At 34.9% G+C, this 17605-nt stretch overlaps 1 protein-coding gene and 2 non-coding genes across 4 annotated transcripts in view; 1 reads left to right on the forward strand and 2 right to left on the reverse strand.

Moving 5' to 3' along the window:
• Positions 1 to 5608: 5608 nt before the first annotated feature.
• Smp_155310.1 (tetraspanin, putative) overlaps positions 5609 to 17605 on the reverse strand; it is a gene marked incomplete at its 5' end in the record, with an annotated part of 22075 nt that continues 10078 nt past the window's right edge. Inside the window, 4 exons of one of the 2 annotated variants that reach the window (XM_018791882.1) lie at positions 5609 to 5909; positions 11412 to 11599; positions 13976 to 14063; positions 15861 to 15965. In XM_018791882.1, the coding sequence (XP_018644988.1) occupies positions 5859 to 5909; positions 11412 to 11599; positions 13976 to 14063; positions 15861 to 15965 (432 nt within the window). In that variant the 3' untranslated portion in view covers positions 5609 to 5858. The remainder of the gene's footprint in view (positions 5910 to 11411; positions 11600 to 13975; positions 14064 to 15860; positions 15966 to 17605) is intronic. The other variant, XM_018791881.1, reaches the window with a different exon arrangement.
• Smp_tRNA_01045_Gln_TTG.1.1 lies at positions 8420 to 8486 on the reverse strand. Its single transcript has one exon. It is a non-coding gene (tRNA).
• Smp_tRNA_02186_Pseudo_TTG.1.1 lies at positions 10041 to 10109 on the forward strand. The gene has a single exon. It is a non-coding gene (tRNA).

The raw sequence follows: 17605 nt of genomic DNA on the forward strand, positions 1-17605 counted from the left end.
TGATCCTTCCTGTGAATTGGAATTACGTCCTATTCTCATTTTAAAAAAAACGACAATCTTATTTCTATCTTTCCTCCTCAAAGAAGAAGTAATAAATGAAGGTAATTTAAAAGTTAATAGTCTGTATCAATCTTTTTGTTAAGTTGTAAGTTTCAAGATATCTTCATAGTCGAACCATTATTGTTGTACCTAGTAATCAGTAATGAGGAAATCACCCAACTGCGTCACAAGAAAAGCCTTCACATGGAATCCTGAAGGTCAAAGGAGAAGAGGAAGATCAAAGAACATATTACACCGAGAAATGGAGACAGACATGAGAAGAATGAACAAAAATTGGATAGAGCTAGAAAGGAAGGCCCAGGACAGAGTGGGTCGGAGAACGCTAGTCAGCGGCCTATGCTCCATTGGGAGTAACAGGCGTAGGTAATAAGTAAGTAATAGTAGTCAGTGAGTGAAAAAATATGAAACAATAACTTGAAAGTCATATGTTCTTATTCCACCTACGACTAATCATATTCATAGACAGTTGAAGACTATGCAACATTCACATACACCCCATCCTGTCTTTTATTATTGCTAAATTCAATCCCTAGAAGTTGACTTTTCTAATTATTTTCCCCACTAAGTGTGTCACTTATGAATAGTAAAACTAATTACATCAGATTTTGATAAGAAATGACGTAAAAACAAATTTTTAGTAAAAGAAATAATGATTTCAATTATATGACAATTTATATTGGAAACAAATTAGAACCAGAGAATAGAGTTTAAATAACCGAGTGTTCTACTGGCTACCTGTTAATCCTAGCGAAGATATGAGTACGGGTAACTTCCGGGACCTATTAATCGACGATTATTCTATACATATTCTGATGGTTAAACTATTGAGTAATTAGATTGTGTATATCTATATTCATCTTATTATAAGCTTTATTTGGACCTATGGATTATTGTTATACGAATTACTGTTCCTAAATTATATTCAGTTTATTAATTATTGTCTCCCACGTTCACAGCCACATTTGGTCAAATCTTGTACAAATGTTAATTTCTATTTTATGGTGTGGTGCAGTCTGTCTGTCTAGTACATAAACCGAGTATGCTTGAGATAAATGATTCGCATGGCAGAAGCTGTATTTGGTGTTCTGAACTCAATTGGAAGGGCTAGGCGGACAAGGGACCAATAAGGACGCTAGACTACTCATACTGGTCGAACGTCATTGATTTGTCACAGTGTTAATATTAGAAAAGTCGTATTTCGATTAATGGATAAATCACATGATAAAAAGCCGGACATAATACCGAAACGAATTGGCAACGACCTTCTTTTATAATGTCATAACACTACCTAGCAAGACTTATCACCTAGTTTGAAACCAACATTCTCACCAAATCAGTGAATATTCTACATCGTTGTCCTATAAATATGAAATACACAATCTAATGTATTTCACTACGGTATCTTCCTAATTGATGATTTTGGTCCCTTTTCTCTAAATAAGGAGGTTTATTTATCCTACTAATTTTTGAATTCGCTGAATGAGTAAGTGCAGCTTGAGTTACTGCACATATTTCAAACGTATCACTACATCCATGCTGGAGTCAATGGATGAGGACCTCTTAGGAGTTCCATAGTAAAACAAAACACCTGTCTAGTGATACTTAATTTACAATAGTTCACTAATTAGTTCCAATCCATAAGATAACCAATAAAATTCAATAATCTCCATAATCCCTCTATATTAACAAGGCTATTAGTTTAATTTCATCATAATACAATGAATCATCAATTTAATCTATTCAATAAATCATTTCTATCTGTTTACTGCTTCAGTAAGCAACTATTAAATCATTTATAATATTCACGAAACCCCTTTTCTGATTACATATATTCATCCATGATCCCACACTTCAGACTCAAACCGAGGAACTTTAATTTCTGCACACGAATACCTAAACTCGAAGTCATCAATTCAACTATTAAATTATAATATTCACCGAAACTTACTTACTTACGCCTGTTACCCCTCGTCGAGGAGCATAGGCCGCTCACCAGCATTCTCCATCCAACCCTGTCCTGAGCCTTCCTTCCAAGTTCTCTCCAGTTGCTATTCATCCTTTTCATATCTGCTTCTATTTCCCGGCGTAATGTGTTCATTGGCCTTCCTCTTTACCGCTTCCCTTCACCATTCCAAGTTAGGGATTGAGTAGTGATGCACATTGGTGATTTCCTAAATATAAGTCCGATTCACTTCCAATGTCTTCTCCTAATTTACTCTTCAGCTGGAAGCCACTCTGTCCTCTCCCATAAAACGCTGTTGCTGATAGTATCCGGCCATTGAATGTTGAGTATTTTGCGTAAACAACTGTTTATAAATACTTGTACCTTCTTGACGATGGTTGTAGCAGATCTCCAAATTTCAGCTCCGTACAATAGGACTGTTTTGATGTTCGTATTAAGGATTCTCAGTTTTAAGTTAGTTGACAGTTGTTTTGAGTTCCATATGTTCTTCAATCGTAGAAATGCTGCCCTTGCTTTGCCAATCCTCGCCTTTACATCTGAATCCGATCCTCCTTGTTTATCAACGATGCTTCCCAGGTACGTGAATGTTTCCACCTCTCCCAGAGTTTCGCCATCAAGTGTGATTGGGTCGGTGTTCACCGAAACCCCTATTCTAATTACATTCATTCATCTATGATCCCACACTTCAGACTCGAACCCAGGAACTTTAGTTTCTGCACTATATCCATAGTGGAATCAATGGATAAGAACCACTTAAGAGTTCCATACTAAAACAAAACACTAGTCTACAATGGTTTACTAATTAGTTTCAATCCATAAGATAACCAATAAAATTCAATAATCTCCATAATCCCTCTATATTACCAAAGATAATAGTTTAATGTCATCATAATACAATGAATCGTCATCTTAATCTATTCAATAAATCATTTCCATCTGTTCACCGCTTCAGTAAGCGGTAGATAGATACTAAGATTATTCAACTATTCATACATTTTATGAGACACTTATCAGCTAGTAACTGAAAACATTTCCTTTGTTTTATTCTATTAAAGTAAAGAAAAACAAAATAGGTACATTCAACTAAGAAATATGTTTTGCTATGATTTCATTGTCCTACATTTAGTTCAATCTAAATTACTATATCTGTATATATTGATTCTATTGTCAACGTTTTTGATGGATCAAGTATATAATTTATTACTTCCTTATCAAATATATTACAATTAATTACTTTTTTAGGGATAATATACTAGACTAGTCCTTGACAAATTGATTATTTTAATAGTTGAGATCATGAGTTAATTGAAGCTAGATCACCAGGGAAAACCTGAAAGCACTGGATGGCCGTTTCGTCTTATTGTGGGACTTGTCAGCAGTGCGCATCCACGATCCCGCCTCACGAGATTTGAACCGAGGACCTAACAGTCTCGCACGCGAGCGCTTAACCTCTAGACAACTGAGCCACTGCTGAGAAGTCTCACAGTAGGACGAAACAGCCGTCCAGTGCTTCCAGGTTTTCCATGGTGTTCTAGCTTCAAATGACTCATGATTTCAACTATATAAAATTACTAAAATCTCCACGAAACCCCCTCCTGATAATTCTCAATCCATTGATTTAATAGTTTGTAACTAAGCCTAAGAGAATTAAAGTTTATATATTACTTAATCATTTATCATATTGAATAAGTATACTACTAAACAATCTGAAACTCGAAATGTGTTATAACTTGTAGCCAAGTGGATGCCCTTGCTAACGTATGACGTGATAAAACCGCCAATCAGAGAGCAGCGGGCAATCGATTGGAACAGTGACACACGAAAACCATACGAGCAGTCTAGAGTACGTATCGGTCCTACTTCTGCCCAACCCAGCCAGTTAAGTGCAGAACAGCCTCTGCGGTCTGAATCCTTGTATTTCAAATATACTGAGTTTATATATCAAACAGACTGACCACATCGTACCAATAAAATAGAAAATAACATTTGTACAAGGTTTAGTCCAATGTGGCTTCGAGTAGGGGTAACAGTAATAAGAAGACTGGGTGTAATTCAAGAATGGTAAATCGTATAGCAGTAGTTTGTAGTTCAAAATAAAGCTTATAATAAGGGGGACACGAATATGAATAGTTTAGTTACTTAGCGATTATACGACAAAAAGTATATGCATAATATTGGTTTATAATTAGATCCCAAAGTTTAAAATTCATTATCCTTATAGGGGCATAACAAAATGAAACCCTTGGTATCTATTACATGTGTAATGGATGTTAACATATGAAGTTAAGTCAGTTACAGAAGATAGAGTAGAATAATGTAGCTAAACATCTATAGAATTTATAAATACTATGTAAGGTAATTGCCTAAACTATTTTGTTAATTGTTTTTGCTCTAATCGGTTTCGGCCATGTTATAACAACTCTCCTACAGTCAATGTCGATTATGGTACTTAAAAGACAATTTTATTTGAACAGTAACAATTTGCATATTTCTTTGTACTATTTTGATCAATATTTTGTCTGTATAAACGTGTACTCTTGATCACATGGCCAGCCTACGCACGATTCGCTCTAGCTTAAATGTTGATAGTTTAAATATCGCTTGATGAATCATTCCTTTCCCCATATATGTCCGCTCAAATCCTATTATTAGCCTTTACCTAGCCTATCTGCGCCTTATTCCATGTGACTATAAATCCACCTCCGTATTTGCTCGCATGCACACATTCGCCTCTGTTTCTAACTCGCTCGATATGCTTGTAGCCTTTTGGTGTTTACTATTCTCAAACAAACTGTAGTCACCGCTTTACATTATGATTCCAAATACTGTTAAGATTTATATAATAACGGTTATCAAGATGATTGATTAACAAAACAAAGTTACTACAATCTTTATTTCGTCTACTTATTTTTACGCTAAATTCAGATCACATTCTTTTCAAATAAATAAAAATCTTTTATGATTTTACAAACTACACGGACGAGAACCGATGCTTTCAATGTGGCACGGTCGCCGGATTTTACAAACTACCATTATTGATATTCTGATTTTTTTCCAGTTGATTTATTCTGTTACCTAAATATTAAAAAAAAGCAAATTCGATTGAAGTTAAAAATATTGATCATTTAATATTGGCTCATTGAATTAATAATTTATGAACGAACCAATCAGATCTAAAATAACAGACCTTGAATTTTGGCGCGAAATTCATTCACTCAATTGGACAAATACAATTTGGGCATTAGAGCTGATATCACTTTGTGATGAAAATCCTAATTCTTATTCTTAAACCTAACGTTCAATTGTAAAACCTATTTCTAATTGTCCACACTAGCCTATAACCCTCTTTTAACTTTATTAAGTAGGAGGACATCACAGGGTCATTTGACGTTGATCAAAGGTTATCCATAAATTACAATTTCACTATAATTTCTTCTACATAAATAGTTTACAGTCATTTCAGTCTTAAGCCATGAATGTCTAGGGATAAGTATCATGTAATGGAGTAGAAAACAGTTGTTTAACCCTTCGTTGTTATCTAGTGATAGAATACAAATGATTTCAAATCATACTGAAGATTATTGTATGTGTAGTAGTTTTGTCATAAGAAACTGTTTATTTTAGCAAACTTTTACTTGACAATTAAAAAAAAATAAATTAACATTTAAAGATACGGTTTCTTAGGCAACAAATAAAGAAGTCAACTGATGATCTGAAATGTCAGAAATATTTGCCCCTCCTTTTTTTATAGAAAGTAACAGATACAGTCAATAGTTGAGTAATACGAGTACATCTTTCTCTTTTTTTCATAATGATTGATACTTCCATTACTCTTTTAAGGATATCCAGTGGTTAGTATCACTGTTGTTCCGATAACCAATAGAAGCTAAAAAAAAGATAAAAGAATGAAGTAAGGAGAAAAACTTTTGTGAAGAATCATGTGAACATTGCACAGTTTAATGTACAATATTTATGGATCATGCTAGTATATTATGAATGAATATCTAATGAATACATTTTACATAAATGATATCCTACTAGTGATAAGCAGTGACCAGTGGAGTTCAAACCACGTCTGTTGTGAGATATCAACTCACTGAAGACAATTGGTGAACGGTTGCTCAACTTCGTGGATTGGTTGAAGTTAGACATTAACACCGTTGGATGTCGGCCAGTTCAATGGTCTATCGGTTAAATGCTCTGGCGCAAGACAGGTAGATCCTGGGTTCAAATCTTGCGAGGCGAGGTCGTGGATGAGCACTGCTGACAAGTCCCACAATGGGACGAAACGGCCATCCAGTGCTTTCAGGTTTTCTTTGGTGGTCTAGCTTCAATTGACTCACGCTTTCAACTATGAAAATACTAAATCTCCACAAAAAACCCCTTCTGATAATAAAAAATTTGAGGTAACAATAATCATAATATGGTCATAATTAAATGTTGAAAACAGTAAGAAATTGTACACGACCTCCGTTTTGTCTCAGGCGAAACTTTTCAGCAATAAGCCCCTATAATTTTCAGGGAACTAATTTCTCTATTTAGGATTCACAATCGTCTGACTGAACTTTACGATCTGAGTTGTTACTGCCGAGCTGTTCTGGCTGTGACTGACCTCCTCTTGAAGTGAAATATTTACAGATGGATAATCACTTAGTAGTAAAAAATATTAAGGTTTGTCTAATCCTTAATCGACAGAACTTAATCAGCACTAAATGACTGGGTAACTATGTAAATGATTGGTTACTATACACTGATCAATTAATTATAAAGGCAATTTTCAAATCTATAATACTAATGGATATGATACAAATGATAGCCGTCAAGATTACTTTCCGTCTATATGATATAAGTAACTGAAGAACAAGATATACAACCGGTAAGCTAACAATCTTATCATTGTGAATTTCACAATTGTTATGAATAAGTTAACATATTACTCAGTAAATTAGTTACATATGTTGGTCATCTCAGTTTGAAATTAGAGTATCACAAGTTGTATTTATTCATTAAGTTATTGATTCATTAATGCACTGTACTACAATGTAGTCTTTACCTTCCATGAATTATGCTATATCAGTTTATTGCTCAGTTACAACAGTCATAAAATGCGAAACGTATCCATATTTGTCATATTGTTATAAAAGTGAAAATATAATGAAATAATAGTGATAAACCATTTCACATGTGTGACAATCAAGGGGATATGGACAATATTTAAAGGAAATATGTAGAAGAGTAAGATGTTTAGACAATAATAATAGGTTAAGGACGAAATTCGATCCATATCGTCTTACCGAAAAAAAGGACAAAACCTTTCATTATATGCTTGGTTAAATAATCTATTGAGATCACGAACCGACCAATGTTAGACCACCATTGAAAACCTAGAAGTACTGGGCGGTTAATTCTTCTCAGTATGGCACTACTCATAAGTGAGCATCCACAACACCTCATCAAAAGTAATCGAACCCAGGATCTTCATTCTTGCTCACGAACGTCTAACCTGTCGACTACAGAGACGGCAGCGAACAGTGTCAATGTCTAACCTGAAGTTGGACATTAAGTTAGACATCAACACCCTTGGATGCCGACTCCGTAGTGTACAGGTTAAGCGATCAATAGCAAGAATGTAGATCCTGAGTTCGATTACTCTCGGTGCGGGGTTGTGTACGCCTATTCCTGTAGAGTTCTCTACTGGGATGAGATTGCCGTCCAGTGCTTCCAAATTTTCAATGATGATCCAACATTGATCAGTTCATAATCTTGATAAAAACACTCAACATTCTCCACAACCTTATGCTAATAAATAACTGATTGCTTTAAAGAATTGAAAATGGAATTATTTCTGAAAGATTATAACACATACAACCGATACTATTAAGGTTAGTTGTTTTCAAAAAAAAATTGTGAATACTAAACAGTAATTCGGTATTCAAGAATGGAATGCTGAACTGCTTTCCTACGTTTCCTTTATTGAATTTCAGTAGGCGGTTTTCTATATAAGAAATAAATATTTACACTATACAATACAGTAAATTAAATATTCCCATAACCATGTTATTACACCCCGCAAAATGTCACTGTAATCTTGTAAATAAATTACCTTAGTTTTTTTAATTAAAATGGTGAAAAGTAATACGCAAATATACATATAAGAAACGAGATTGATTTCAGATTTATTCTGTATATGTATGTATTTATGCTTTGTCACTAGCTTTACCACACAAATAGATAGATAATCAAATACATACAGGTGCTTTATGATTGGATTAATTACCAACTATATTGTCATGATAAGCAAAGATGGATAGTGGCTATCAGTGGAATCCAGTTTGACACGCGTTTTGTCCTATTTGGGACTCGTCAGATGGATGTACTTGCATCTCAGAGTTGATGTTCATTCTGGGATTCGAACCCAGTATCTTTCGCTTCAAACACGATCGCATTATCCACTCAGCTATTGAGTCCTAATAGCCACTTCTTTGTGCAATGAGGTGAAGATTAAATTCACTTGGTATTGTTTGTTTGAGTGTTCCTACATATGCCAATAAGAGACTGATCAATTGCAGTCCTAAACATTAATGGGAAGATTCAAACAAACAATACCAAATGAATATATTATCATGGTTCACCAGCTAATACCATAAAGAATAGTTTTGACATAATGCGATAGTCACAGAAAAACGACAATATCAATTGATGCATTCAATAGCTGTTTCATGTAAGTATGAGACTCTTTATTGGCGTCCACCCATGACCTATATATTCTTATTGACTAGTCTGTAATAATGACCTTTGATTACAAATATAATTCCTTCTTTTTAAATATCTAACAAGTAAATAACAAAGTGCTAGTAAGATGTGCAAAAGTTCTTTCCCCCCCCAAAAAAAAAGTTCATCAAAACAACTTGTTTATTTCACCAACCAGAAATAAACCATAACACAGTGGGTGAAGAAAAATACATAATTTGCAGTAAAATAAGTTATGGGGAAACTAAACTTACTACTATCAATACTACTATTACTATTACTATTACTATTACTACTACTACTACCATTAATACTAATACTGAGTGACCAGAAGAATATTTGGCATTTCTAAACAATGATTTTCATTAGTCAATTATTTCATTATCATGATCATAGAATTAACAACATACAAATGAACACATTCTTATTTATTATAAAGTATGGATTTTCGTTTTTTTCCTGTTTTTACAACCACAGATCAAAAGTTCATAATGAATATCACATTTCAATGAATTTCTTTACTAAGCTGTTTAGTCAACATTAGAAAATGTCTTCTGTAAGGAATGAACTGGAAAGGATTGCCCAGCACAGGGTTGGATAGAGAATGCTGGTGTGCAGCGTATGCTCCTCCACGAAGGGTAACAGGTGTAAATAAGTAGTAGTCTTCTGTAAGGATGGAAAATCCTTCGCTTGATCATTTCAACGTTCATCAATCAGTACACTAACTCCTGAAGATTAACGAACATTACTAACATCTAGGATTCGTTTTCTACACTTGTAAGAGAACATATTTTTGTTTGGTTTAACTAAAGGAGTATGGTTAGGAGTTCGATCCAGGACTATTCAATCGACTGTAATCTTCCTGTTAAAAGTAATGATAATCTCTAAATTTTCTATAAAATACTTTATAACCTACCAAGAAGTTTGATCGCCGTAATTGTGTATACGTTGTAGATTCTACATAACCGTGCATTAGTATTATTAACAAGATATGACTAAATATGATAACCTATTTATTAAAGTTTTCAGGACTCTTAGCTTCTCAGATATTCTTAAGAATTTAAGCCATTAAAAGTTTATTATTATTATTATTACTACAAAAATATGATGCATAATAGAAACAACAATTTTGATTTCCTAGTATATCTCACAATTTCAAACAAATCACCATAAGATTCCATTTATTTCAATAAGGTGATACATTTATCATTAAAGATTTTTGGCCAGTTCTATTTTTGTCACATAGAAATGATGTTGTGGCTATCAGGACTCAGTGGCCGAGTGGATAACGCTATGGCGTTTGAAGCAAAAGGTAATAGGTTCGAGTCCCGGAGTGAGCATCAACTCTGAGATGCAGGTACATCCAACTGACGAGTCGCAAATAGGACGAAACACTCGTCCTGAATTCCACTGCTAGCCACTATCCATTTTTGCTTACCATGCTTGTGAATTTAAGCTATATCGAGGCAATACGCACAGTATGTACATATGCCAATTAGAGACTGACCAGTTGCAGTCCTAACACATCGATGGGAAAATCCAAACAAACAATACTAAGTAAAGATGTTGTTATGTGTTCTTAAATTAATTGCCTAATAACTAATAGGCTAAAATTTTAGATAGAAGTCGATCTAACCGAAGGGAAGATAGATGGTCACTGATGACAATGGCTGACAGAGGAAGTATAAATCACAATTTAATCAAAGTCTTCAACGATAAAATGCGTACTACTGAAGAAACCCACAATAGGATGAGACGGCCGTTCAGTGCTTCCAGGTTTTCCATGGTGGTCTAGCTTCAATTGACTCATAATTCCAACTATAAGATAAAATGTATTCAAACTGACTGCTATGGTACCTATTTGAAGATCGAAATAATTTGAGTTTGATGTCGTTCAAATTTATCATTGTTCACTATTCAGGATTATTGAACTAGTGAAATAGTTCTTCACTACTCTGTGTTTATGAATGCTTCTTTAAATGACGTCATTTCAAAATGAAAATTCTTTTACATTGAAATATTAATTACTCGATTAGTTTAATCGCTACTATGTCACTTCATCAAAATTCAATCGAAAGGACAAAGTAGGCAATTTGTTAAAATCTCAATGAAAGAGTTGAAGAAGTTTGAAATTTGAGTTTCCGAATGTGAGGATGGTCCACAGGTGAAGTCGAGGAAGCTCTAAGAAGCCCAGAAGGAGCCGGACATATTCCGTTCAATCAGCTTTTGGAAGAATATTCTAGAATCACTACGTGTAGTTTCCCTATTGGACAATGCTGATAACTCCCTGTGTGCGAATCGGATAACTATAATGATGATTTCATTTCTACTAAAAACTATAAATACCTGACAATTTTGTACCATAATCGACACTGTTTGAAATAACATTCATTCTACTTATCTTCTGTCTTCTGATTTGTGACTTGTAGGGTTCTAGCGTTCGAGTGCACAAGTATTACGCGACCGACTAAGAAATCTAAGTTCAAGATATAACACCGAATTAAAGAAAAGACATAATTACTATTACTGAACAACTTATCACTAATCTATAATTCTTATTATGAGTACAGTTGAACACTGTGATTAACGTGCCTTATCTTGAATTTTATCTTGTTCGTCATACAATTTTAATACTTACTTGGAATAAAATGACAATCAATCCACAAATCACAATTAATCCACCATAGAAACTAATTATCTTTCGTAGTTTTGTCCAACAACCTTCATGAATATTTGAATTCTTACTATTAAATTCTCCTGGACATGTTGGATCGAGAACAACAAATTTGGCATCCATTTTACAACAGGGGATAGGATATTTCAAATCTATCATTGCCAAAAAAAATTATATCAAATAATTAAGTTTTAGAAATATTGATTTTTTCCTAAAGTTTCAATATGAAGTTATATGAATAAGGTGGTGGTTGAAGTTGGTCAACAGGTAACACTGGACCCAGGTTTCGTGCTACTTGACACTCGTGAGCAAGGTGTAGCTGTAATCTTAAGGAAACTGGTGCTCCCTGACGGATTCGATCCCGTGTCACTCACAGTCAGAGACGTTACCACTGAGCTACTCGGGCCGCGATCGACCTCCTGTAGGACTGAGATGTAATCACAATTGATTGATCACTTGGTGGTGTTCAATGTCATGCGTGTCAAGTCCTTCTTAGTGGTGATCGAATGCTATCGATCAAGTTGCAATGTGAATATGAATATAAGACTGAAAGTTTGCATAACAAATCGTCTTACTGAATAATTCAAAGAACACAACTTATTCATTATGTATTGTTTGTTTGGATCTTCCCATAAGCAGATAACGCGATAGCATTTGAAGCAAACGGTACTGAGTTCGTGTGCCGGAGTGAACAACAACTCCGGGATGCATGCACATCCAGCTACCAAGTTTTTAATAGGACGAAACACGCGTCCTAGATTACACTGCTAGCCAGCATTTATCCTAATACAATTTATTGTTTTTATATTAATCGCTCTCCGATACAACACAGTATGCACTAATCGAATTACAGTTGACGGAGAAGCTTTGGAGGATGTGGAAACCTTTACATATATGGGCAGCATTATCGACGAACACAGTGGATCTGATGCAGATATGAAGACGCGGATCGACAACGTAAGAGCAACATATTTACAGCTGAAGAACATCTGCAACTCAAAACAACTGTCAACCAATACCAAGATCAGAATTTTCAATACATATGCCAAGATAGTTCTAATGTATGGGGCGGAGACGTGGAAAACTACGAAGTTCATCATCCAGAAGATACAGGTGTTTATTAACAGTTGTCTTTGGATCCGTGAGCTATAAATCTCCACCATCTAAATATGAAATTCCTTAAAAACGATATGAGATTCAGTTTACAACCAATCAACTGCATCGTTTAATTAAAATAACTGATAATGTCATTGAATAGGAAATCCATGGTATAAAACATGTACCAAAATGGTTGTAGAAACAAATAGAATTAAATAACCCAATAAGAGTAGAGGATAAACATCGATCATCCATCCATCCATTGCCTAACATATAATCGAAACAGGCCATAAGATTGGTCTTAACTTGGTTTTTGTGGTGTTGTATAAAAGTGTAAAAGGGTGTATACTAAGGTTTATTGAAGACTTACACATACGAAAATTCAACCCCCCTTTGTGGATTCAAAATAGTTTGTACTAACTTAAACCTACCCTGGTAATATTAGCTTATTATGCAGTGTTTGGGTACCAAATTGTTTTCACATTATTATTATTATTATCATTATTATTATTATGGGAAGATTCAAACAAGTGGTTATCAGGACTCAGTAGCTGAGTGGACAACGTGATGGCGTTTGAAGCGAAAGGTAATAGGTTCGAGTCCTAGAGTGAACATTAACCCTTAAATGCAGGTACATCCATCTGACGAGTCCCAAATGGGAAGAAACACGCGTTGTGGATTCGACTGCTAGCCACTATCCATCTTTGCTTACAATGCTTGTGAAATAAGGCTATATCGAGGCAATACGCACAGTATGCACATATGCCAATTAGAGAGTGACCAGTTGCAGTCCTAAACATCAATGGGAAGATTCAAACAAACAATACTAAGTGAATCATTATTATTTTGTCCGCTATAACCCCCCCCATTTCTAGTATAGTTGTCTTCAATTTATATATAAATGTTCCTAACAAGTATATGTGTGATCAGATTGTTCGAAATGTATTACGCTAACATATATTACATAGTTCTGATGATCTTTGTCTTCTTATTACACTATCGAAATATTAAATAAATGTTTGTTTTCATAGTTGAAAGTATGAGTCAATTGAAGCTAGATCACCATGGGAAACCTGAAAGCACTGGACGGCCGTTTTGTCCTATTGTGAGACTCCTCAGCAGTGCCCATCCACGATCTTGCCTCACGATATTCGAACCCAGGATCTACCAGTCTCGCACCAGAGCACTTAACCGATAGACCACTGAGCGGGTATCCAACGGTGTTAATGTCTAACTTCAACCAATCCACGAATTTGAGCAACCGTTCACCAATTGTTTTCAGTGAGTTGATATCCCACAGCAGACGTACTTTGAACTCCATTGCTCATTGCTTCCCACTAGAACTCCAGGAATTATTTCAAAACTAACCATATTTCCTTTGAAATACTTTTTTGAAATTTGATAATATAGATCACTAATTATGAACATACCGAAATTTTGTTGATTAAAAAGTACTTGTCTTTGAAAATTAGGTGAATTATCAAAATCAGATCCATTCAATAATCCACAACAATTTAGCTGAAATAAGACATAGTATATATATAGTTAGAATAATTTTAATTACAATTACAAAGTTGATTGATTACATCATTGGGAGTAATATTTACTCTTTTTATTTTCAGAAGGGGGTTTTGTGGAGATTTCAGTATTTTTCATAGTTGAAATCATGAGTCAATCGAAGCTAGACCACCATGGAAAATATACATTCATGAAAAAGACTACTGATAGAATAATGATCTATCTTACATTTCCTATCATTATTACAATTTTTTGAATCATTTTTATCAGTTTGAAGTTAAGATTAAGTACCTTCAGTATGGAGTTTATGTTGTCATAGTTATTCCTTGATAAACTGTTTTCAACTAATATGTCTTTTTTAGGCAAAGATGGTTAGTGGCTAGCAATAGAATTCAGAACGCTTATTTAGTTCTATTTAAGAGTCATCAGTTGGATATAGTTGCATCTGAGAATTGATATTCGCTGAAAGACTTGAACATAGTACTGTTGATTTCAAACACCATCGGGTCATCCACTTAGCTAACTAGTCTAGATAAACATTACCTTGTGCAATGAGGTGAAGTTCAAACCATATTTATTGGTTATTTGAATCCTCCTATTAATTTTTTAAAACTTCAATCGCAACAACTTTATCTTGAGCTGAAGGTTTGATTCGACAGTTAACAGAACTTACTGCTCGGCAAAGGACGATGTATTTAAAAAAAAACGAAGTCTACGCATCACCAAAATCCCAAACAATTAACAAATAATCGTATCACAGCCAGTAATGTTTATCAATCTACTGCATGGACTAACATACATTGACAGAAGTAATAACAATAAAGGGTGGTTGAGTCTGTATTTGTTTAAAAAACCAATGCCGATTACATTCCAGTGAAAAGCAAATTATGAAAGTTTGCTTGTTTTTTCTTATTTATTGAAGCATAAATATTGGTACAATGGGGCACCAGATATATATGCGCCACACAAATCACATTTCATTTGTATGAGGACCGTGATACTGCTCACGTGCCCAAACTGAAGGAGATGGTTTTCTTAGGGGGCCACACCCGGAGCCTTTGACCTAAAGGTCTGACCCACAAGACAATGAAGCATCATGAGGAGATGCAGTCCCATGGTAGCCAGTGACCAACAATTGATTCATACGCCATTTGTTCCTTCAGGATCCTGCAACCCATATGCACCATTGGTCTGAAATCAGGGTTTTCCAATTACCCTAGGTGAACTCGCCGTGTCCACCAACCCGGTTAAGGCGTCGGACATTCGCTTTTCGTCCTCTCAATTTCGTAAACAACACTCGCCACGAGATGGCAGTGAGTAGGACTTCCCTGTCAGAGGCTATATACGCGTGGTCATGTGAGAGCATTTGAAGAGGGAGAGCGAACTCTTCCCACTCTCGGTCATACCAGGACATTCTGGGGCTACTTGACAAACATTTATTATCATATGTATATTTATAAAGTTTGTAGACTCAACTAGAAACAGTTCTCATCATATTCCATGGACATAGAAACAGATTGTTACGACAAACCGAAGTTTTACCTCGATTAACAATCCAAACCTTTCATGTTTATTACAAAAAAAAGTAGTTTAAGCTAACATTGATAAAAGTTCACAATTGATTGATCACTGGATGGTGATCAATGTCATGCGTATCAAGTCCTTCTTAGTGGTGATCGAATGCTATCGATCAAGTTGCAATTTGATAAAAGTTTCTCAATAAATAACGTTGCCAAATTATATTTTCAATAGACTATTTCTATAATATAATACATAATATTAGTAGTAGTAACTTACAGTTGGCATAATAACTGAATATAGTATACTATCCGTATTATTAGAACCAATGGAACGATAATTTTGCAATGACTTATAAGTAATATTTCTAGCTAACTTGAATACCTTGAATAGAAAAATAAAAAAAAATTAAATTTTCTTTAAAAAAAAACGTGAAAAATATAATTATTATATAAAATATAAATGTATGAATAACAAAAAAATTTCTTCTAAGGTCATCCAATGAAAATGGCCAAGTTTAAGGGGAATGCCTTGTTTTAATTACAATCCATGGGAATTTTAGGATCGTTAGTGAAACGGAGAATCGTCAATTTATATGCTTACTTACTTACGCCTGTTACTCCCAATCGAGCATAGGCCGCCGACCAGCATTCTCCAACACACTCTGTTCTCAGCCTTCTTATCTAGTTCTATCCAACTTTTGTTCATTCTTCTCATGTCTGTCTCTGTTTCTCAGTGTAATGTGTTCTTTGGTATTCCTCTTCTCCTTTGGCCTTCAAGATTCCATGTGAAGGCTTGCCTTGTGACGTAGTTTGGTGATTTCCTCAATGTGTATCCTATCTACTTCCAGTGCTTCTTCCTGATTTCTTTCTCCACTAGATGGAATCTGGTTTGTTCTCTCCCACAGTAGAATGTTGCTGATGGTTTCTGACAAACGGTTCCGAAGTATCATGCGTAGACAACTGTTAATAAACACCTGTATCTTCTGGATGATGGTTTACGTAGTTTTCCACATCTCCGCCCCATACAGTAGAACTGTCTTGACATTTGTAATGGAAATTCTGATATTGGTGTTGTTTGACAGACAGTTGTTTTGAGTTCCAGACGTTCTTCAATTGCTTTGCCGATGCGCGTCTTCACATCTGCATCCGATCCACCGTGTTCATCGATAATGCTGCCCAGATATGTAAAGGTTTTCACATCCTGAAAAGCTTATGCGTCAAGTGTAATTCAATTGGTGCATGTTGTATTGTATCAGGGAATCTTGCTTTTCCTTTTGTTTATATTGAGACCCACTGCTGTTGAGGCTGCTGCTACACTGGTCGTTTTCTCCTGCATTTGTTGTTGCGTGTGTGATAGAAGAGCCAGATCATCTGCGAAGTCTGAATCGTCCAGCTGCATCCTAGCTGTCCATTGTATCCCGTGCTTCCCTCCAGATGTTGACGTCTTCATGATACTGTCGATCACCAGGAGGGAGAGAAAGGGTGAGAGTATGAAACCTTGCCTGACACCGGTGTTCTCTATGTCAAATATAAAAATATAATCAACTTGTCTTTCCAGGTATGCTTGAAGTATTTATTCGATAATCCTACCTATTAAAAATGAATAAACATTTCCCTCGTATAATATTAATCATGGAAAAATATAAATTCAACAGTTTATAATTTTTTTTTGATGGAGTTTTGTTCTCTGGGCTGGATGATTTGGTCGTGGAGCTTTTATCATCCTTCTCCAAAACAAAACTCCATCAAAATCCTTCAACTGAGCTACAAATCTTCTCCACAGTTCATATTGTACAACTGAATATTTTTTTATTATAACATAATACAATTACATTTACAGTGGATAGATAATAAAGTATTTCACATCAATTTAATGAATAAACATTATCACAATGGGTTTTGTAAAGATTCTAGTAGTTTTATAGTTGAGTCCATGAGTCATTTGAAGCTAGACCACTATGAAAAACCTGGAAGCACTGGATGGCCGTTTCGTCCTATTGTGATACTCCTCAGCAGTGTGCA

This window comes from Schistosoma mansoni (genome assembly GCF_000237925.1).
Source record: "Schistosoma mansoni, WGS project CABG00000000 data, chromosome 1 unplaced supercontig 0034, strain Puerto Rico, whole genome shotgun sequence".
In the NCBI taxonomy this organism is placed as follows: Eukaryota; Metazoa; Platyhelminthes; class Trematoda; order Strigeidida; family Schistosomatidae; genus Schistosoma; species Schistosoma mansoni.